Genomic DNA, 23,285 nt, shown 5'->3' with positions numbered 1-23,285 from the left:
CCCTCAGCTTTAATTTTATTCCTTAACACAAGTCTTAAGAGGAGCATTGCAAGATAAAAATATGCCCTTTTTCTTGCCTGTATGCTATAGCCAAGTCCTAGGAAAACTATTTTTCTAAATACAGATGACGGTCTTTGCCATACTAAAAGGAAATAAAAGGAAACAAAAACATAGATGGATATCTTCACGTATGTATGAAAGTAAAAAAAAAAAGTTCTTTTCACTTCAACTTTTTTTTTATTAATATTGTCTTTCTTCTCAAGTCCATTGTGTTTTAACTAATTTGAACCATCTTGCCAGTAAGAATGAGAAACATTTCCGGCAAAATCCAGGAAAGCAGGCAACACACCTTTTTTCTGAGCCATTTAAGAAGCCCTTACTCAAAATACAGAAATTCGGGAGTGAGTAGGTGCTTTTCTCAGCTTCCTTTTTAAAAGATCTTCATGAAGAGTGGCTCTACCAGCAATGAAACAAGACAAAGTCTAGCATAAACCACAGCTCAAATGCTCCTAGCAGTTTTACCCCCAGACTATTCTGATTATAACCCAGGCTCTCTCCCCACTGACAGCTATTCTGCTTCCTTTTCCTCAGGATGCTGAAAGGACAAACTACCCTTCACAGTAACATAGCAGGACTAAACTTGTTCTCACCAGAAAGCAACAATTACTAATAGCAGAAAGTACAGAAATAAACCATTCCAGCTCGTTACAAAATGTCACGTTCCCATATTTTTACAGGAGATAGAACCAATACTATTTAGATTATACATACTAAAGCTTAATGCAACAGCAATCTTCTGCTAGTAATGAAACAAAGCTCTAAATCTATGTATTTCTTTGTTACAAAGACATTTGAAAAAGTGGGAGCATAATCCTGGCCACATTGAAGCATATGACAAAATCCACGCTGATGCTACCGAACAGTTTTTTCTCCAAGAATAGGGTTTTTTCATTATTATTATTATTATTATTATTACTACTACTACTAAAAAAAAGATCTCTAACTTGAAGACGGCAGGAGAGGTTGCAACAACAGAGCAAGCAATGGATGCAGGAAGCTCTTCCTGGTTCAGGTAGTTCTTCTAAAGTCTCAGTGATAATGAAAAAGCATCAAAGTTCCCAGGAGCTCCCCTACTCAATTGACTTTATCCCCTGTCAGGGATTTTTAAGTGCTCCACTGACTGACTCCCCTAGTCCAGAGACAAATAAAAGGTGCTGGATACATTAAACTAGCCACACCACAGCACAAAAGGTATCACAAAGGAGATAGACAGGAGTGCTGAACAGGGCTGTGTCCTGTTCCTTTGCAGATGCTGTCAACCCTTCTCCCTTCTACTTGCTCATCATGAATCACAGCATCCTCTTCCCTCTCAGTTGTATACCTGGATTCCCTGGACAATCCTCTGAAACAATACACCGGTACCATGCCCTAGCCGTGACAGAAGTATAGACACATCTAAAGCAAAATATTTGAGTTCTATTTTCTGATATTTGAACAGGCTGCAGCAATCCAACAACTAGTCTAAGTTAAAAGAATATAAAAAGAAAGTCAAGATACTGAAGCACCCGAAGAAAGAGCACTTGGTACTAAGATCTACTGGACAAAAAAGCATGTACATGTTTTTGTGGTTAGCCTTTCATTGAGCAATAGACACAAAAGAACTCACTGCCAACTTCCTTCTTGACTCTAGTAAATATGTAGACCTATTTCCTTCAGTGAAACCAGCCAAGGCTTTTGCTCAGGATCCAGAGAAAAAATGGTACTGAATCCGTAGACTATGTTAAAGTTTTTGTTCCAGCCTGAGGATTCAAATTACAATTAGAAGAAAACACATCCACTTCCAGAGACTCAACTCACATACTAATGTGTTTGTGCAAGCCTGTGAAAGGTAGGAAATCCAGCATATGACACTGAATACAAATAATAATTCCTCCTTTGCATTACACATCTGTTGGTACACGTTAATAGCAGGGTATAAAATCTTACAATCTTCTGCAGAACAGGAAACATCCAAGGTATCGTTGGTAGGAGAAATGCTTCAACTGAAACAGCAATTCGCTTAGAAACTCCTGTGTCATGCAGTGGGTAAGACTAGACCAGCGATGGTCACACAGAGCTGGCAAATCACATACAGCTCACAAGCACTTCAATGGCAGCTCAAAAGACAATACGTACGGACTCTAAGCCAAAAACTACTCAATAAGCTTTTTGTGTCTCAGGTTGTGTGATGGGAGAGGGGCCACACTGGGTCATATGCTAGCAGGAAGGTCCTACATAATGGCATGGGCCATATTTCCAGTAGAGTCCATGAAACACCAGCAATAAGCACGTGGAAGGTTTCTTAGAGCATTGAAGGCAGCAGCTATGAGGTTTAAGGGGAAAAGTGCAGAAACGTAGCATTTGCATATGCCTCTCGGACAATGACTATTTCGGTGCTCACAGCGTTAAGAGGTTCAGAGATCCCTAAACTAGAAGGTCACAGTGGTCCCTTCTCACTGTATACAGGACTGCTTAAGCATTCATTAAACAGGAAACTCCTACGTACTACCACCATTTCAAAACTCTTCAGGTGTCAGCTCAAAACAGATGAAAAAAATCAAAGAAAAAAACCAAGTATTCAGGTAATTGTTCTACTTCATGAAAGTTGACAAATTCCCAGGATATGAAAAAGCCATCCAGCCAGACTGCAGCTGGCACATATAGAATTCCCATAAATAGTTTCACTTCTCTGTCAGCCATCAAATGTCTTGCAATTTTTTTTTTATTTTTTTTTAAAGGAGAAGAGGAAGACCCAGGGAATTTCACAGCAGTCAGCCCAACTTCAATTCCCAGAAATATTCTGGAACAATTTATTGAACAATCAGCTTACAAGAATCTAGAAGATAACAAAATGACAAAAAAGCAGACAGAATAGATGTCAAACCAGATCACATTAAAACAACCTAATTTTTTTTCAGTACCAGTGCAACCAGCTTAGTGGATAGGACAGAAGCAGTAAATATCTAGAGATCTTGACTGAGACTCCTGACACCGTCCCACGTGATATTTTCATCAGCAAAATAAGGAAATACTGCCTAGATCAGCAGTTCCCTTTCTAAGGCACTCTGTAGCAGAAAGCGAGATGTGGACTGGAGTGGAGCACAAGCTAATAAACTCATTAGCTTCTCAGCATGCACTGTCATGGGACGGGAGGAAGCAGAGCAAAAGGCACACTGAAAGGCATCATTGATCCTATCGCTTCCTCCTCCTCCTCCCCAGTCCTCAAATTCATGGTGCTTCTGAGCCTTTTTGTTTTTAACCACTGTTTAGTAAGTGAAGTTACCCTAAACAAGACTGAAGATCAGAAGGTGCACTAATATTTCAAAGTAGAAAATACTGCTCTGGTTAGGATAATACAAAGTTCCTATTTTTTTTTTTTTTTTAAGAAAGAAAAATTTAAAACAATCAGACATCTCCCATAATAAGAAATGTAAAGGAAAAATGGCAATTATTTTTTCTTGTTCATGGAATCTGGAAACAAGTGTACTGAGATCTGAAAATAAATAGTATGTATTATCCTCTTACTGCATTTATAGTGTAATGGGAAGAATTAACGTACCAAAAGCAGCACCACCAGGAAGCACTTAAGTGTATGGAAAATGAGACCTGGTTTTATCCTGGGTACTTTTTCGGTCCCTTGCAGGAAAGTAAGAGACAGCAGGTAACCATTTCTCTAAGTGAATCCTGCAAAACTAAGCTCTGGCAGTGAGACCTTCCTGCATCACACAAGGCAGCTACTTCTGTTCAGAGGACAGACTCTTCTATTAGAAGAATGCAGATTTCCAGCTCAACTGCTGTTTTGTTCACCTTTTTTGTTATTACCTGTTGTGAACTTTTACCTCCAGTGCCAACAAATGGGACCACAGACAATACTCAATGTGACTGAAAACTTACTGTTTTCAAGTACTTCTATTTATGATGTTAAAATGCATATTTTTATGGGCGTAGGTAATTAAGTTTTTAATTTCATAAAGTAGTAAATATGCAACATTCATGATGCTCTTTTCTTAACAATTAAGAATGCCATCCATCATTGTATTTTGGTGGTTAGTCCAGCTAAGTCTATGTATCTCATAAAGCTGCTGTTGATGAGTCAGACACGTAGATACCTTGGCTTACGCAGAGAACTGCTTGAATGTCTGAATTACAAAGACTGGCAGTACAGTAAAAAAAAGTACGTTTGGCCAATCTTTAGTTCTTTAAAATAACAGAGAAGAAATGTTCTCTTTTGAAAAGTTAAAAACTCTGCAGAAAAGTTTCCTAAGTATTATGTACTGTTCTTCCATATTGTATTAGACTTCAGATTTCTGATAAGCTCTTGCAAGTATTGTCTCTTACTTAAAAAGTGTCACAGGTTTCATGAAGCACATAGGAGAATTCTGCAGTTTTTTATTTCAGCTTTTTTTAAAAGTTATTTTTATAGTGTTTCTTTTTTATTTTTTGTTGTTATTTTCCAAACTCTTGGTTTTTTTCCCCCAAAACTACAGTTTCAGCATTCTGCTCATCTGGCTATCCTATCCACCCTCCCTACATAGACAGCAATTATAGGATAGAAACGGCACCGCACTGAAGATGCATGTCAAAAGAAGCATCTGCTTTTTTGGCAAACTCCACACTGTTGGTGGCATTGGAATTATTGCTATACCGTTTCTCACAGGGTTAGACCACAGATGGCTCTTTTGGCTGACATGGAATCCGCTATGTCATTTTCTGTTTATTCAAGTTAAAAAATAAATTGAAGAACTTGTGCCCGACCATGCATGAGGGAGTCAATTCCTACCAAAATCCCTTTGTCTACAACTGCTGGTTCCTTATGGGCGGTATACTACATCCAGCACAGTGGAAGCATTGTTACTCTGCACCCCTCTATTCTATTTTAAAGAAGAGAAAGTACGTTCTTTTTGGCAAGGCCATCTTTCTGTTACGCCAGTATTTAATAGGTAGCCCAGTGCAGTATACCTCAGCCTGTTCCTGCTTCTCCTGCTGCATTCCTTGACAATGTAGAAGGGCCAGTGCAGGTGGCTGGCTCTGGCCCTTTCTTCCACATTCCTAAATCTTAATCTTTCTCTGACTGACTATGCCCACTTCACTGCAGCCAGTATCTCCAGCTAGAGGAAAGGTGCCATGTCAGAAAAAACCCTGTAGAAAAAGAAGCCAGTTTTGTAAGACTTCATCATCAAGATTGAATCCAGATGACCCCATGAACAGGCTCTTTTGAGCTGCACAATTTATGCTTTAAAGTAGAGATCAGTTTAGATATTTTATCCTTCCTACTCAGTTGGCAAATGTTTCTCCTCTTCTAATTGTCTAATGCATTTCTGCATCTCCAGGCCAAACTACTGTAGAGGTATCAGCAAAGAACAAGCCAGTGTAGATATACTGCACAAGTACTGCACAAAGGTTATTGTAACACTGATACCAAGAAGGTCCAATTCTGTTGCTCAGCAGCTTGTTATGTGCCTATGCCAAGTTACAGTTAAACCAGCTTTGGTGAGAATAGTGGCACCTTACATCACTTTCCATGGGAATGAAAGATTCCTCCAGGAGCTTTACAACAGGAAAACACACTCCAAGCATCACTGCCCTTCCTAGTTACTCCACTGCAAGTATTTCCATAGTCCTTTATAGTATTTGCCATAGAAGTGAGGTCAGCATGATCTGTGCTGGGCTGAAAGTTCCCTTCATCTTTTTGTTACTCACTTCTGAAATTTTGAGAAGTGCCCTGGTGGTTCTTATATTCTGCATTATGATAAAATGCAGCAGTAACAATTCATTTTAATCAACACATTGGAAGAAGACACACACAGCATTGCTGGTAAAGTATTAAAACAAGTCTCAGGTATAACTAGGAAAGCACACACCTAATTCAAGAAACACTAACAGTGCAGATTAAATACAATTTTAGGATTTCATAACCCATTGCCTTCTATACACTGCAGTCACATAAAAGGAAAGCATAAGATACTTTTACCATTACTTCAGCAGAGGTTGAAGTGACTACCAACTAAATTTCAGCAGAAATGGAACTAAGAGTTTGTGCTAAATTTGTCATGGTATTTTGATATTCAAGGAGTCCATGGTTGAGAAGACCATGTTGCTGCAAGTCGCATATGTATATACACATACACACACACAACACATACATACACATATGGTCTGACACTGAACTTATAATTCTTCATGGGAAGGCGACCACACCTCCATAAATGTGATTCTCCCCCATGGCAAAAACACCAAACTGAAGCAGCCAAGTATTACTAAATTAGCAATGTAGCCATTTTTAGAATGAGACCGAGATCAGTAGCAACTTTTTAAATAATCAGGCTCATTATGTAAGGAGTCGTCAGTTTTCTACACTTGCACACATTGGCCTAGTTCCACTCTCACCCAGTCATTCTGCATTCATTTACACAAGCTGAAAATCTGTCCAAGAGTTTTATACATTTCAACATTGTATAAAACTGACAGACCAGAAGACACAAGTGTATAATGTTGGCAAAACTTTTCAACATAGGGCTTTTCTACAGAGTACCAGTGAGCAAACTCTGCTTGGTTCACACACTGCAACACTTATACCAGTTTTCTTTGGATTTTAACGAGACCATGTGTAGCATATACAAGACTGCAAATGAAATTTCCCCAAGTCTCCTAAATGACTCTCAAGACTCTACATGGCTTCCTAAAATAAAACGTAGAAGCTCAAGTCTCATTAGAAAAGAAATGGAGTTGAACATCATTGCTTTTAAAACATTTGCCTCTTGCATCATTTCCCATTCAAGGAGGGGAGTGTTGCAAACCCCATGCAAACCTCAGTACAGGCGCCTGGCTGCACTGCCCGCAGCATGGGTGTGACATGGCAGTAGTACTTACTAAAGATTTTCATTAATGCAACTATATCAGTGCAGTTACGTGTGTGCCAACAACTCCAAGACAGACAAGCTGTTAGTCCTATTCTCATGGAAGGTGATGAATACCGCAATGCTTTAAGTATGCTTTATACCCAGCAAAAGTGATTTAAAGCAAGAGCTGTGAAAGAGCTGTGTGCAGGAAGACCTGACATTAATTAGTGTTGAGGACAATTGTTCCTAAATTTTGGGGGCCAGTGGATACCAGTCAACTTTTGACATTTCTCAGAGATGATCTTGCACTCTTACACAGCCATACTAAAGCCCACAACATCCAACCTTTTTGGCCAAATGTTCACTACAGCATATTCAGCATAAGTGGCATAAAAGGTCCATTTTCTACAGATGTATGACATAATATGCAGTCACACACAGGATGCCCTCTGCTCTTCAGGAAAAAAAAAAAAAAAAAAAAAAAAAAAGGAGTGGTCTGACATGCCCAGAATTATTTGCACAATTTTCTCCTATGTAGCACATGGAGATTTACTCGTGCACAGGTACCACAAAACAAATTACAATCAGTTTAGCATGACAAAAGCAGCGATGTTTAACTCCTCGGAAAGACAGAAACAAGAACAGCTCATCCAGCTGACGAACAGCTCAGACCAATACCAAACAACACTTACCCTGCAGCTGCTATTACTACAGAAAATGCTGCTAAGATGGTACAGACAACTTAAGATGGCCCCAGCTGATCAGGAAACACAAGCAGCAGAAAATGTAGCTTGACGAGCAGCAAGAAACTATGAATGCTTCTCTGATTTGTTACCACCACCCTGCCCCTTTGCCCTTAAAAAGTGTGCATGTGTGAGTACACAGACAGTATAATGCACTTTCTACTTTTTCCTTCCACAAGCTTTTATGACCTGCTTTCTTGAAACTATGTGCTATGAAGAGTAGAAGGAAAATGTTGACATTTGGACAACTTTCTCCTGGAAAAGACAAGGAAGTAACAATTTTTGTCTCTAGATGTCTCCAAATTCCTAACCTGTAACTGTAGCTTGATTTAGCTTCCTAGAAGTTAGAGGGAAGCATTCTTCTCACATTTCCAGTCAGTACGCCTTTTGCATCTCACAGTACTCAGTGATTATGCCCTCCGACACCTTTTTATCTCCAGCTAGCCAGTTTTTACACACAGGAGTAGAAAAAGAGCATTTACTTTGTTTCTTTAAAGATAGTTTCAGATGTTACAGCAATACACGAATCTCTTGTTTCATTACCAGCATACTTCACGGAGAGATCACTTTTCCAGCACCATTTGAGGAAACAAGGACTAGGATACTCCAGAACACAATGCTTAGTATAGTACAAATACTATTTAATCCCATTCAACTTGGATCAAGCAGGGCTTGTTAGCATTTGCTCAGCATCAGTCTCAACAGATCCAGGCTGTTTCTAGCAAAACTGTTCTGTAGTTGTTTGATGAAAGCCAATTCAGGCAGCACGTCTACCTCCATGGCCCAGAGAAGTTCACTTTAGAAGTCTGTTTAAAGCACAAAGTTGCTGAGCACCATCTTAAGACAATCTGTAGGTGAACTCTTTTGAATTTTAAGCCATAACAAATAGGAACATGACACATTTAATTTAAAATTAGTAGTCAGGGAATCTAACCAATTAGTAAATCTAATCCTCTTTATGCAACGTTATTTAAAAGGTAAATATTTTCCTAAATGCAAGTGATCAAGGGTGCACAGATGAGGAGTCCTTTCATACATTGAGGCAATTCACCACAATACTGTGAAGTCAACAAATCTGGGGACTTGATGAAACGCAACAAGGAATTTGCTAAAATCAGCATAGCAAAATCCAGCACATGAGCCTGCTTTTATAAATAGTAGTTTGCTTCTCTTCATAAATAAGGAAACCAGTATTCCTTCAGTAGGATGAAATTCTCAGAGTTGTAAAGGTAGGCAAGATTAAAACTGAAGATTCATCCATAAAAACTAGGGCAAGATTTCCAAAGGGTAGGTAACTTCTGGTGGAGCTCCCTAGTAGATGCCTAGTTACACGTTAGGGATGATTTGTCTGTACTGACCTTTGATGGTCTGAACGTGGCATCGGGTCAACTAAGAACAGCACAGAAAGCTGAAATCTTTCAAACATTATTGATAGGGTTTTTTAACACAGAAAGTAAAGTCCTGATAAAGCTGCGAAGTAGAAACTGCACTTTCTGCGAGATCTAGGATGTGCAGATAGGGAAAAGGAAAGGGGCGGTATAAGGAAGTCAAAAAGCTTTAACATTGGTGGTTAGATCTGCTGGTCTGATAAGCTGGCTTTGGTGCAGAACCAAATAAAGAACAAAGATGACTTTGCCGGCCCTGTTGGCAGCTCAGCTTTCAAGCCAAGCTTTCCCTCAGTTTGGCTGAGAAGACCAAAGTGCAATGGAAGCAATTGTTGGCCCTGTGTGTCTCAGCTCAATCAGCTCTGCATCTGCATCTGGATTGCCCCAGAGCGCAAGTGTGAGAGAAAGCAGAAGGGACGGACAGGAACGAAGGGGAGATGTGACTAGTGGCAGGCTAAGGACAACTGTGGACCCACAAACTGAGATGGCAGTTCAAGGAATAGCTTGAGCTGGCACTACTGCCAAAAGTAGCAGCCTTGCCCTCATGGCTGTTCTTTCCCCCACCTGGTGTCTCCCCTTCACTTAAAAAACGAAAACAAACAAACAAAAAAAAACAACAACAAAAAACAAACCAAGAAAGAAAAAGGAAGTTCAGACTGCTTCTTCTACCATTGATGCTGACTCATGAAAGCGGTAATAAAACAGCATTAGGCTGTCAAACAATCAGGTATTAAACCAACTTTGGTTTTACATACACAAACTAAGACTACTGCAGACAATACATGTGGTACCTATGTCCGTAACTAAGCCTTACAAGTAAGATAACAAGCAGCATGCACAAACCTGTCTGATAAAACTTCGGTGAAATCCTGTGTACATACCACCTGCAGCAGTGCTGCTCTGGCCTTAAGGTCAGATTTTCCTTATAACCTTATCTGAAACAAACCTGAGTCAGTCTTTTCTCATTCTTTAAAGGATGATGTTTTGGTAGATGCTTAACACTTATTAGATCCAATACTTTCTGACTGCTTAAAACATTCTATTTTCTCTTTACAAATTACAATCTTTTCCAAAATCCTTGTGCATGTACTACCAAGAAAACATGTGTACTTATGTCTGGTTTATTTATCATTTCCTGTTCTTCTTGAAATCTGGAATTTATATTTGAATAATGCAAACAGAAGAGCTATTTTAACTCACTTTCACAGTGCTCATCAATTTCCCTCGCATTTTGCGTTCTAATTTGAAACTTCAGTCTTGGTTTGAACCAAGAGATAAACTTTTTTTTCTTGTCAACTACAGTTTTAACTCATGCAACTAGTTTCTAACTCTAAGAGATCTTTAATTCTGAGAGAAAAGTGGGTTTAAGTGGTTAAGAAAATCATTCAGATGTCTGAAACTCAAGCAACATGATATGACTTATTCTAAAATTAAAATGTTGGTGACTTCACAGTGCATGATAATTAATGATTCCTTTTACATCCAGAAACTTAGTTCTCAAGTTAAGTTACAAAGATTTAGCAACAGTATGCTGAGCAAACGTAGGATGCCATTCCTTGGTGCATCTTAAAAGTTAAAGGAAGCAACACTCCAAATAGCTGCTGGGGTGAATGTCTGACTGCACAATGAATCATTTTCATAGATACTACCAATCATTGTTAATTCTGAAATGAAAAAATATAAAAATTAGATAACACCTAGGAAAGCTTCCAGATGTACTGCTAATACAACACTTTAAATACATGAGGAATTCAACTGCCAAGATGAACCGGTCCTGGCAGCATAGATAATAGTCTAACTCAGACGTATAAACGGTTGTAGCTAAAATCGCAGAAGTGATACAAGCAGCGCTCACAGCAGTCGCCAATGCATTTTGAAGCCCGTGCAGTCAGCGCAAGCACAGCAGGCACATACAACTGCAGCACCTGCATGAGAGCGCCTCCGTCTCTGGAAGGAGAAGGGACATTTCACTTGAACCACGTCTGGTGTTATATATGACTAAAGATGATGAACACCATGTCAAACACTAGTCAGGAATAAACCAGTTGATTTGGGCACAGACACCAACTCATCCATAGCTTTATTAGTCATGTTCTTGTCCTTGGTACAAGAATTCAGCTGAGGAATCATACCTCTGAATGCATCAGAAAGTTATAGATAAAGGAAATTACTTTTGATAAGTACACTTGGAATTGATAATTAACTTTAAAACACTGCAGTGAAAGGGAATATGCCTGGCTAACATTTTAAGATAAATTAATCACTTGCCTCTACTTACTGCACAACTACAGTCCTGAGCAACTGCTTTCAGGTTTGCCCTACATTGCAGGCAACTTCAAGAAATTATATTTTTAATAAGAACATTCAGCTCCACTTTTCTTAGCAGCAATCCTACCTTTGCAGCTTATCAATCTGTGCAACCGTTGGATGTTTAACACTAATAATCTTGTAGGTCATCAGTAGTTTGCTACAACAGTCATGGTAAATTGAAGTTGAAAGATCATGCATTGCATTTCCTAAAAGAATAAACCAAATATTTGAATATATGCAATTTAATTGGATTTCAAAATTAAAATGGGACAACAGAATATTGGAATAAGGACTTCCCAGAGGAGAGGAGAGAAGAAAAGAAAAAAAAAACAAAAAAAAACAAAACAAAAAAAACCCCCAAGGATTTAATGTAGTAGGAAAGATAAGGCCACAAAACCACTAAAGCTACCTAGATAAAAATTCTGCAAAATCTAGGCCACAGAACTTCATGGAGTTATTTCTGTTCTGAGTAATATTTTAACGGTTGAATTCTCCCTTTCTGCACACTAAACTTCTGCTTAGAAATAAAGACAACTATTGCCAACAGAAAAACAACATCTACTCTTTTCTAAAACTAGAGTTCTAGATAGTTTTACCAGTCCAGTTTCTTGCCAAAACAAACTCTGCCATTGTTATTGATCTGGAAATATCAATAATAGTATTCACATGAACATTCCCATAGAGTGTAAAGAAACTACTCTCATGGTAAATGACAGGCAGAATTTGAATATGAAGTTGTATCATTCTGAATAATCTGCTCTATCCTGAGCTTTAGAGAGACTTAAATGTATATATCTATATATGTATGTGTGCTTGTGTGTATATATATTTTTTTAAGGTATTTAGTCCTAATTGCTATAATATTTGACCCACTTCTGGATGTTAGTACATTTCTACACAAAATCTATGGGAGGTAGGAAACGACTTATGTTAACAAATACCTTTTGAAGAGCCAAACCCAAACAATTCGCCTAAGATTATCCAAAATATCATTGACAGGACAACTTGAACTTCATGTCACCATCTTAATCCCTGTACTGTCCTTGAATAAACTTTATAGGTGTGGCTGACCTGGGACTTTCATTATCACCCAAGACAATGACTCAACACAGAATTTAGTTCAGGGGAGGAAGAAGGTAGAATGGAGACCAGCTCTGAGGATACAGTAATTTTGAAAGAGGGTCGCTGGAGAAGTGTCACACCAAAAAAAGGTCTTTTGATAGAAGGATAAAACACGCAGATAGGTTAGATCTTTTATGCCATCACCTTATATACTGGAATACAAAACCATACATTAATAATACTAAAATAACAATAAAGTTGCAAGTGAAACATTAAAACAGAAGGCACAAAATGGTCAGGAGCTGCAAAGTAGTGAATTCCCAACAACTCATCAGAATATGTAAAGAATGGTTACAGGAAAAGCCAAAGTGCCTTTTCTAATGGCTAAGCCAGTCTTCAGCCCTTAGTGACTTCCCTGAGACCACAACACTCCACACTTGACAGATCTAAGAACAGTATGTTTGTTGGCAATCTGACAAAGTCTCGTTCAAAAGTTAACCTGATTTTGTCACTATAACAATTAAAATATCAACATAATGCTGAAACAATGAATTACTTCTGTCCTGGTTTTGGCTGGGATAGACTTAACTTTCTTTCTAGTAGCTGGTATAGTGTTATGTCTTGGATTTAGTATGAGAAGAATGTTGATAACACTGATGTTTTCAGTTAGTCTAAACACTACTTAGCAACAAGTCAAGGATTTTCAGCTTCTCATGCCCAGCCAGCAAGAAGGCTGGAGGGGCACAAGAAATTGGGAGGGGACACAGCCAGGGCAGCTGACCCAACCTGGCCAAAGGGGTATTCCGTACTATGTGACATCATGCCCAATATATAAAGTGGGGGGAGTTGGCCTGGGGGGGTGGATCGCTGCTCAGGAACTAACTGGGCATCAGTCAGCGAGTGGTGAGCAATTGCATTGTGCATCACTTGTTTTGTATATTCCAATCCTTTTATTATTATTGTCATTTTATTATTGCTACTATTATCATTATTAGTTTCTTCCTTTCTGTTCTATTAAACTGTTCTTATCTCAACCCAAGAGTTTTACCTTTTTCCCTGATTCTATCCCCCATCCCACTGGGTGGCTGTGTGGTGCTTAGTTGCTGGCTGGGGTTAAACCACAACAACTTCCTTAGTCATTTCCATCTTGCATTAACCTCTATAGGATCATGGAATATTGTAACTGGGAATGGAGGCAGCTTCTAGGGCACTTCAGATAACCAAAAAGCCACTGCATTCTTCTATTGGCGCCACGGTGCGCCCTGAATTTCACTAGCACCTTTAACCAACTGAAATTCTATATAGTGAATTACATCTTGGTATTCTTCACTGTAAAAATTACTCAAGCTTTCAAACATGCTCTATAGCTCCTCAATACTGCAGGATACTGCCTGTTTCCTCCTTTCAAAAATTGTCCCCAGTTCTGGAATATTTACATGTATACATGTGTATTGGAAGTGTTGTTGCCCTAAGAAAATAAAGGAACCATTATAATTTATCTTTTTGTTTAAGCTAAACATTGCAGAAATGCTTTTTTAAAAATCCAGTTTTGGTAAATGCTTCTCATAAGTAGCACCCAGAGCTACATCTCCTGAAGGGCTGAGGAAAAGCCAAAAACTGTCCCTGTTTCAAAGGTTAGTCGCTAAGCAGTTGTATTTAATACCCAACTCAAATGTTTTTCCCAAATTACACAGAAGTATTTTTAAATAAGCACAAGTACTGTCGTAATGAGGACCACATACGCCAAGTAGATTGGATAGAATAATATTAAAGCAATTTAAATACCATTTGATTCTGCTGCATGTCAGTCTAATACCAACCCTAGGATACACCAACTATTCATCTCAGATTTCTCACTGAGGAAATTCAAAAGTTTTCTGGTTCTCTGTCTCAATAAGCACTTATTCATGTCAGTAGTCTCACCACAGGCAGTGGCACCGCTGGGTATGTAAATATGCACTGGCATAAGCAAGAGTCTTAAAATTCAGACCCACATTTTTAGAACTCTTCTTGAACTCATCTGGAAGACAGACCACTAAACACTTCAAAGGATCTCGTCCTGCTGGCGGTTGCTTTCATACCGGACAGAAATCTGTGGAACTGTGTGCCTGGCTCTGCCGACACCCAGGTTTATCTGGTGCGGGCGCTGCCTTCCCCAGCTCGCAGGAGGCACGCTCCTGGCCACGCGATGCGTTCACAGATGCATGGCACACCCACTCCATCCCTCCTCTCCCACAGCACAGCCACAGTGGGCCAACTTAACACAAATTTGTACTGTATGTTGTTACTTCTACACTACATACTTTCAGGAGTTTCATGTCATAAGAGGTTATTTAAAACCTTAGCTAAGTGAATAGCTAAGTCAAAACAACACACACATGCATGCAGCAATACAAATGGTTCAAAACAGATCACCATAGCCATCCTCAAAGGTGGGCACACAGACTACACAGCTGCCAGTCACCTGCAGCAGCTGGAATAACAGCCTGTCCCCCACTCCAATAGTAGCCCGGAGAAAAATCTGTTACACAACTGTTTAAAGCATCATTAGCAAATTATACATATAGGTAGAAGAGAAAGAAAAACACCACAAGACTTGAAATTCATCCATCATAGTATGAAATCTCCTTTGCAACACACCAACCATCTGTTCAGTGCTTAGCTGAAGACCCCTCCAAAGCCTGAGCAGGCAGCATTGCACCTGGTGATGCCCAAGAGACATTACTACCTCCAAAGCAGGAAAAAACAACCTATGGTCTGGTGAAAGAAGGCTGAACGAAAGAGGCATCACCAACTTCAAAAGTGAAAAGAAACCTTGTATTGGCTTTGTGTGGCAAGGTTTTGGTAGCGGGGGGGGGGTGTTACAGGGGTGGCTTCTGTAAGAAGTTGCTGGAAGCTTCCCCTGTGTTCGAGAGAGAGAGCCAATACCAGCCGGCTCTAAGACGGACCCGCCGCCGGCCAAGGCCGAGCCAATCAGTGATAGTGGTAACACCTCTGTGATAACATTTTTAAGAAGGAAAAAAGTTGGGACAGGCAGTATTCGGCAGCCGGAGAGAGGAGTGAGAACATGTAAGAGAAACAACCCTGCAGACCCCCAGGTCAGTGAAGAAGGAGGTGGAGGAGGTGCTCCAGGTGCCGGAGCAGAGATTCCCCTGCAGCCCGTGGTGAAGACCATGGTGAGGCAGGCTGTCCCCCTGCAGTCCAGGGAGGTCCACGGTGGAGCAGATATCCACCTGCAGCCCGGGGAGGACCCCACGCCGGAGCAGGTGGGTGCCCGAAGAAGGCTGTGACCCCGTGGGAAGCCCGCGCTGGAGCAGGTTCCTGGCAGGACCTGCGGATCTGTGGAGAGAGGAGCCCACGGAGCAGGTTTTCTGTCAGGACTTGTGACCCCGTGGGAGACCCACGCTGGAGCAGTGCGCTCCTGAAGGACTGCACACCGTGGAAAGGACCCATGCTGTAGCAGTTCGTGAAGAACTGCAGCCCGTGGGAAGGGCCCACGTTGGAGAAGTTCGTGGAGGACTGTCTCCCGTGGGTGGGACCCCACGTTGGAGCAGGGAAGAGTGTGATGAGTCCTGCCCCTGAGGAGGATGAAGCGGCAGAAAACAACGTGTGATGAACCGACCGTAAACCCCATTCCCCGTCCCCCTGTGCTGCTGCGGGGGTTGGTAGAGAATCTGGGAGTGAAGTTGTGCCCGGGAAGAAGGGAGGGGTGGAGGGAAGGTGTTCTGAGGTTTGGTTTTATTTCTCATTACTCTGCTCTGGTTGATTTGTAATAAAGTGAGTTAATTTTCCCCAAGTTGAGTCTGTTTTGCCCGTGACGGTAAGTGGTGAGTGATCTCTCTCCTGTCCTTATCTCGACCCACAAGCTCTTTGTTATATTTTCTCTCCCCTGTCCAGCTGAGGAGGGGGAGTGATAGAACGGCTTTGGTGGGCACCTGGCAACCAGCCAGGGTCAACCCATCACAAACCTCTACCCCTTACCCTCCAAAGGGGTGAAGTATAAAAGGAAATACAGAGCCTTAAATCAGAGTCTCTTCTCTGAACACAACCCAAGACAAGAGGGTTGCACAATGACCAGTCTCCCTGGGAAGACTGGAGGTCATCTGCCACAGAGCTGCATACACGGTAAATGAAACTTTCAGGTCCTGTACCACTGTTGGGTTTTTTTTGTTTGGCTGGGGTTTTTTTCCCATTCCTCAGTTTTAAGAATTTTATATTTTTGTTTGTGTATTTGTAAACAAGGATTTGCATTTGATTTTACCCTTGCCTGCCTGGTGTTTTGAGTGACTTCAGATTGTTGCAGTGGCACAAGCACAACCTGATGATGTTCCTGTGGGTCAGACAAACCCTAAAAGAGGATTCTGAATCACCTCAGAGGAGTCAAGCATCTACGAACATTGCTTCAGATTGCCAAAGATAACTGGATACTCCTCCACTAAGCTGCAGCAGCCTTTCTGGGAGCTGGTAACACCTCAGGCATGAAAGAAGTGCCCTGCAGAAAAGCTCCCTGTAACACTCACCCAAACTCACACCTGAATCCTGGATTTCACTCCCCAAGCACACTAAAATTGGAAGTGCCACACACGTACCTTGGATATTGTGAAGGACTGAATTCTAACATAGTTATGCTTTAGTACCCAGATGACAGAATATATGAGCTGTAGTTAACCTAAGGAGTCATGTTTCCACTTTCTTGAAGAAAAGCACCATATGGTAGAAGAGATCCAGATATAAAAGAACAGAAAACAATAGAAGGTAAGGAAAGAAATAAATCCCTTTCTCGTCTAAGTGGAAAAAACCAGAAAAAACACTTAGAATAAGGTGTGAAAGTGTCATTGCCAATAAGAGACACTCTCAAGAAACAGAATCAATGATGAAATAAAAAGTTACGTATATTTAGTTGCTGTAAAGAAGTATTTCATTTCACAAACAGGTAAATGTCAGGCTAGACCAAGTCTGATACTCACCTTGCCCTGCCATTTCTGCTGTTCTTCAACCAAGGAACCAAGGAAAATGAAGCCCACATGAGGCTCCCCAGAACAATACGTTATTTGTTTCCACTGCAACCTCACAAAGTTCTACAGTTCTACCGACCAAGTAAGTAAAAGCAAAACACCCACTCTATCTGACACATCATTTTTCTAAAGCAGAATACTTTAAACAAATAAGACACACACCAGTGATTTCCTAAAGTGTTATGGTTAAGCAAACAACACTGCTTTTATGAGGACACATGAACAAAAAGGTATTATTATGTATTATACTATTATATGTTTGTACATATCTGTAATTATCAGCTTTTATTTTGCAACAGACCATATAGCTGATGTATCCTCACACTACATCATAAATTCAGAAAAAGACATCTTTGAAGTGTTGTAACTATATTTCTGTTTTGAAGAGCTTATAACACTTCAAAACATTTGCTAGATATTTTTACACCAGTGCACCTCAGTGCTTGGGTCAGGCCTTAAAATTGGTATAAAGTTTTATTGTTAAAAAATCAATTTACATAATCTGTAATAAACGTTACTAAATTTAAACTGCTATAAACTAACTCAAGCTGACATGAACCTAGTTCATCTTGAATCTCTTTAAAGCAATCCCTCACCAGCATTCAATTACTTCAACTGCAGTTTTAAACTACTTTGTGTGTCAATACACAGCTGCTGCTACACCGCTTCAACTGCAGTCTCTTGAGGAAAACAGAGCTAAACCTGTGCTAATCACAATAACCAGCCCCTACAGCACATGATTTTTTTGTTGTGTGTATGTTTTCCCAAGTTGCTGGGTTAGTAGGCTTGTGCTTATCTAACCCATGGTTCCCCCCCCCCCATTTCTCCTCTATTTGTAACTCATCCCTTCCCTTTCCTGTTACATCAGGAAGCTGCAAATACAGTGGCTTCTGCAGGGCTGTTATAATTGCCACAGTACACTGCAGTTCTGAAACATATGCAAAATAACTAACAATTACTTCAACAAGGTTTCTGAAAGCATTTAAATGTGGTTCTGTTGGCTTTCTAGAAAACTTCTGACCAACACATTTCATCCAAGATCAAAACACCTCCATGAACCTCTTCATTAGGACTACAACTTTATAAGCCTTCACAGTGTCCCCTAAGTAAGCTGTTTTAAAAATAATCTGATGTAGAAACAGAGAAAAACATTCATAAGAAGCCGGAAACAGAGCCATGAGGGAAAGCCAGTAAAAAAAGTTTCTATTCTCCTCTATGACTTCTTCTGTTATACATCATCTCATGCAACAAGCGAAGATCACTTTTAATGAAGACTTTAGAGACTTAAAAAAAAAAAAAAAAAAAATGCAGACCAAAAGGGCTATCATGTCAAACGACCATTATTTTTATTTACTTGGTTGCAGCACTGTGCAGATGTTTTAGGAGCCATCTCAAACTCGCAGGAAAGGATTTTCCCCTCCCTTCCTTCCTTCCCCTCTCCTCCCTGTCAGTAATCCTAGTTTAAAGGATCTAACCCTTCTGAAATGTGTTAACTCAAGCAAATTTTTTTTAACAGTTGGAAGTTTCAGGAGAAAAAAAATGAACCCAAAACAAAACCGCAGATGTTCAAGACACAGACTTCTATTTTCCCTTCCACGTGAAGCTCAATGGCAAAGATGCATACTTTAAACAATGACGCTTCCAAAGAGATAAAAATATCTTGTTCACCCTCTTAGAAATACTAAACAAAAACTTCAAATTGCTAAATACAGATAAGACAATCATATCACTTTTCATAATCTATAACATCATGCCTGACAAGATAAGGTGCTTCCTTTTATTTCTTTCATTCACGTTTGTGTTACAAGTATAGAAACCCACTGACTGAGCAGTTTTGCTCCCTTGAGAATAAAGCAGGACTTCACAATCAATCTTATAGAGGCACTTAAAAATTTAAAATAGCTGGTTCTTAATATAAGAGCCGAGTCCTGTTAAACTCAGGTAGACCTTTTAACATAGTATACAATGTAAAGGGAAATAGACTCAGCCAGTGCAATGATACAAAATGACATAATTCTTACAGTTCTGAAAGAAACAAACAAAAATAAACTAATCCCATTTATTTAGGTAACCAAAGGTATCTGTTCATTCTTAGGCTCCTCAGCCTCCCCCCACAGCACCGTGTATACACACAAGAGGTATAACGTCAGATCGGTCTGGTCGCAGACTGCTCTACGGAGCTGCATGTTTTGAGTTATGACCATGCCCAGGTCTTGCAAGTTTAATGAGGTTCCTTCTCACACACACAGACACCACACACAGCGCCAACTGGGAAACTGAAAAATAATGTAGAATTACAGGTGTAGCTTCTTGATACGTTAAACCTATAGACAGAGTGAAAAGCTAATGTGCATTTTTAGCCTAAGATTGGCAAAAGCTTTCTTCATTTAACCATCATTAGAAACCCACCTGAATCTTCGACTTTTAACAAAACCCAACCTTCGAGGCACTTGATGTTAACAGAGCTGCATGAAAAGATTAATCAAAAGCTTTGTATGTCTCTCCTTACAGAGGCCAAACACCAAATCAGTGTTAAATTCCTCACGTGCAGCTACGCCCAGTTAATCTGCTCGAAAGCAGCAAACTATGTAAATCTCCTTACGCTGGCGAGATAAACATTACACTCATCAAAACCACTGTTACTGGGCAAAGCTGTTAAAAGGCACAGACACACCGGGCTTCCTGAGCACCCGGGCTGTGGTACGTGGGACCCCCCGCTCGCCTCCATCCCAGGCCTCCAGAGCTGCTTCTGGCTTCCTCTTCGGGAAACCTGAGAGCAGAGAAACGGCCCTGCACAAAGCGATTTAAAATCCCTAATCAAATAGCTGCACTAGCTCTGTAGATTCAAGGAGCAGATGGTCGGAGAAAGCCTAATTTTCCATTTAAGATAATTTTACAGAGTGTAGAAATATTTACTTCGGAGGAGCGCCTCCCGATTTACATGAGAATAACAAAAGTGGGAGGAGGGACAGAGACTCAGCACGTTTTCAGCACACACAAACTGAGAGCTAAGAAAGCCTTTATTAAGCAGGATATTGTATGTCATTTTGTTTCCTTTGCATTACGGATGCACACATGTGCATTCTTTACTAACAAGGTTACTCGAGCTATGCAAAAACATTAGCTTACGCCTACCTTTTTCAGATAGGATGCAAGGCCATGAGCGTTCTGATAGGTTATTATTACAGATACTGTATGGCTTTCATTCTTTAACTAGACCTGAATCTGCATTTCAAGCCAATTCTCAGATGAGTTGCCACTCATTTAAGCAACGTCTAACTTTTAAGCCTGGTAGGAGTATTTTTTAATATGCCTGTCTGCCCATAACACAGGAAATCCTTTTGAAAATACAACTTCAGAGATCATATTTTAGTATTCTTACAAGTACACTGAAAGAGAAAAAAAGATTAGGCACCACCCAATCGAATCTGACCTGAAACCGAGGATGTCGACTGGCTCCTACATGCCTGAGTTACACACTGAAATAGATACGGCAGATAACAAGCATAATGCTATAAGCACAGGTTCGTTTATAAAACAAAACATAGTTCTTTAGGAAAACAAAGGGAGAGTATGGGTAAAGCCCTGGACCTACTGTAGCTAACCGGTATTTTGTCAGTGTTCTAAACGAAGGCAGAATTTCACATTACACATTACAGTGTCTTAAAAATAAATCAAGAGAGTATCGCCCTGCCTTTTACCAATAAGTCACCCACCTTTTCACCTGAATCTGTTACAGACTCTTAAAAATGAAACAGGAAAAGACTAAAACTGAAGTGTTTTTACACTATTCTGATATCACAGTTACAATACTAATAGAGACATACAAGCTACTCAAAAGATTTTAGTTTCATTTTTAAGTTATTTAAATTTTTTCAGCTTCATATACTACATGCTATTAACATAGGAAATCTAGTTTCTCCTTTTAGAGATGACAGTAGACTACTTTTCCTATACTAACAGTACCTAGTGTCTCAGGCTAAAGCACAATTATAATTCAATTGTCTGAATATGGGTTACACAGAGCATGCAGAGACTTAATCTGGACTGTTCTTAATTATCAAGAGTTGAAAAATTAGGCTCGTAACACTCTTCAGCACTGTTTGACATCAGCTCACCCCCGCAGGTGAAGTCTGAGTGAAAGGGAGATCAGAAAGTCAATCTTTAAACGACCTTAGTCTACATGAATGAAGTTAATAGGAGTTTTCCATGGACTTAAACGGAGAAAGGCACAGGCCCTGGCTCCTTATGTAGGAAGTGTTTGAGCGGAGAATGGCTACACGCTAACAAAAGAAACCTTTGGTACCCAGGGTCTTAAGCCCACATAATACCCCTGCATTCATTTCTTTCTCTGCCTATTGGGAAAAAAAGGGTCTGTTTGTTTTTCTGATTCAGTCGGCCCTTTTAGCTCTTTGAATCTAAGGAGGGCACTGTGAAAAGAAGAGCATCTTATCAGCCTGCTCCAGACCAGCAGGCGAACTCACATCCGCACACCAAACACAGCCCTGCCAGCAACAGGCCTCACCCGCGCTGCCCTCCGCTCCTGCAAACGCCCTAACACCCTGCCCAGCGCCCCAACACACTGGCACTGCAGCCCCAAGGGGCCCTCCTTAATTAATGGTCCTTTCAGGTAGAGTAAGAAAATAGCATCTAATAAATTGGCTTCATTTACAAAGTATGCAGGAGCACCAGACAAGATCATTGGCGTGGGCGTATCCAGGGCATTTATTAAAAACATACCCAAACCGGCACACACAATAAGCATGTTTTATTATGTATGGACTTGAACACTTTGACTACAAGATACAAAGATAACTCCACGCACTGTTAGGCAGCATCTGCAGAGTGCTGCTGAGATAACACACCAGCGATTCTTATCAAAAAGATATTTCTATAAAATAAGGGAGGAAGAGAAAGGAAATAGCAATTTTTGTTCAAGCTTCAAGAAAACACGAGAATCTAACTTTCACTGTCGCGCAGGTTAGCCACGCAGATCACATGGCGTCCCAACAACGCGCCGAGACTTCAACATTTCAAAGCCCATTTCCCCATTATTTCTATGATAGCCTTCACTGTGCACGGCAGTGAGATCCGATCTGTTATTTCTGCCCTTAATGAATTCTGACCCCAAGCAAAATAGGACGACTCCCCCAGCACTGCTAACTGAACCCGTCAAATTACTTGTTTCAGCTGCTAAGAGCAGCAGACACGGAAGGATTTTTCCTCACCTGGAAAGAAGCCTGCCATAGTATTTTTGGCATGCTTTGTCAAGCCGGGAGCTTGTCAGTGACCTCTACTCCATTTACCCTCTGGCACACAAACACACAGCACACTTTCCGATGAACTTAAAAAGTGAGGTTTTTTTTTTTTTAATCAAAGAGTCAATGAAAAATAACACGCTTCACAGTAAATAATGTAACATTAACGCCAACGGGTAAAAACCGTAAAAAGCGCAGCCAAAGAGACAACGGCCCAGCAAGGCTGTAACCCAACTATTTCAACTATTTCATTTCCAGCGACTAAACAAACAAACAAACAAATACCTCTTTCAGTACAGCTCCATAGATGCGAGTGCTCCGAGCTTATCGGAGCGATCTGTCTGCCCATGAAATGTCACAGGATTTCCCTTGTGCACTTCAAGGCGGGGAGAAGGGGCAAGGCTGAAGCGCGGCGGAGGATTTTTGGAGGGTTGGTCGAAAGAAAATACGCGCCGCGATCCTTTCGCTCATTTCACGCCGAGCGAAAAACACCCAGCCCCGAGTTTCGCTTTGCGGCCCGTGTTGCAACACCGGGTCTTTTTTCACTTGTTGCCGAGCTCAGCAGGCCGGCAGCGGACCGGCCCTCGGCGGCCGCCCCGGCCCGGTCGCTACGGTCACCCGGCGGAGGCCGCCC

General features: G+C 40.6%; 1 protein-coding gene across 6 annotated transcripts in view; it reads right to left on the bottom strand.

The window, feature by feature from the left end:
• Positions 1–23,285, bottom strand: part of RBMS1 (RNA binding motif single stranded interacting protein 1) — a 150,125-nt gene that overhangs the window by 73,163 nt on the left and 53,677 nt on the right. Inside the window, exons 1-2 of one of the 6 annotated variants that reach the window (XM_041124066.1) lie at positions 22,937–23,283; positions 9,850–10,670 (exon numbers count right to left, since the gene is read on the bottom strand). The exons of 3 other annotated variants lie outside the window; for them this stretch is intronic. In XM_041124066.1, coding sequence (XP_040980000.1) covers positions 9,850–9,885 — 36 coding nt within the window. In that variant the 5' untranslated portion in view covers positions 9,886–10,670; positions 22,937–23,283. Of the gene's footprint in view, positions 1–9,849; positions 10,671–22,621; positions 22,683–22,936; positions 23,284–23,285 lie in introns of those variants that run through there. 2 more of the 6 variants (XM_030017714.2, XM_041124067.1) reach the window with 2 other exon arrangements.

The sequence above is a fragment of the Aquila chrysaetos genome, chromosome 6, assembly GCF_900496995.4.
Source record: "Aquila chrysaetos chrysaetos chromosome 6, bAquChr1.4, whole genome shotgun sequence".
Lineage (NCBI taxonomy): Eukaryota > Metazoa > Chordata > Aves > Accipitriformes > Accipitridae > Aquila > Aquila chrysaetos.
The sequence above is the reverse complement of the archived record's forward strand: the minus strand, read 5'-3'. Positions and strand labels throughout refer to the sequence as shown.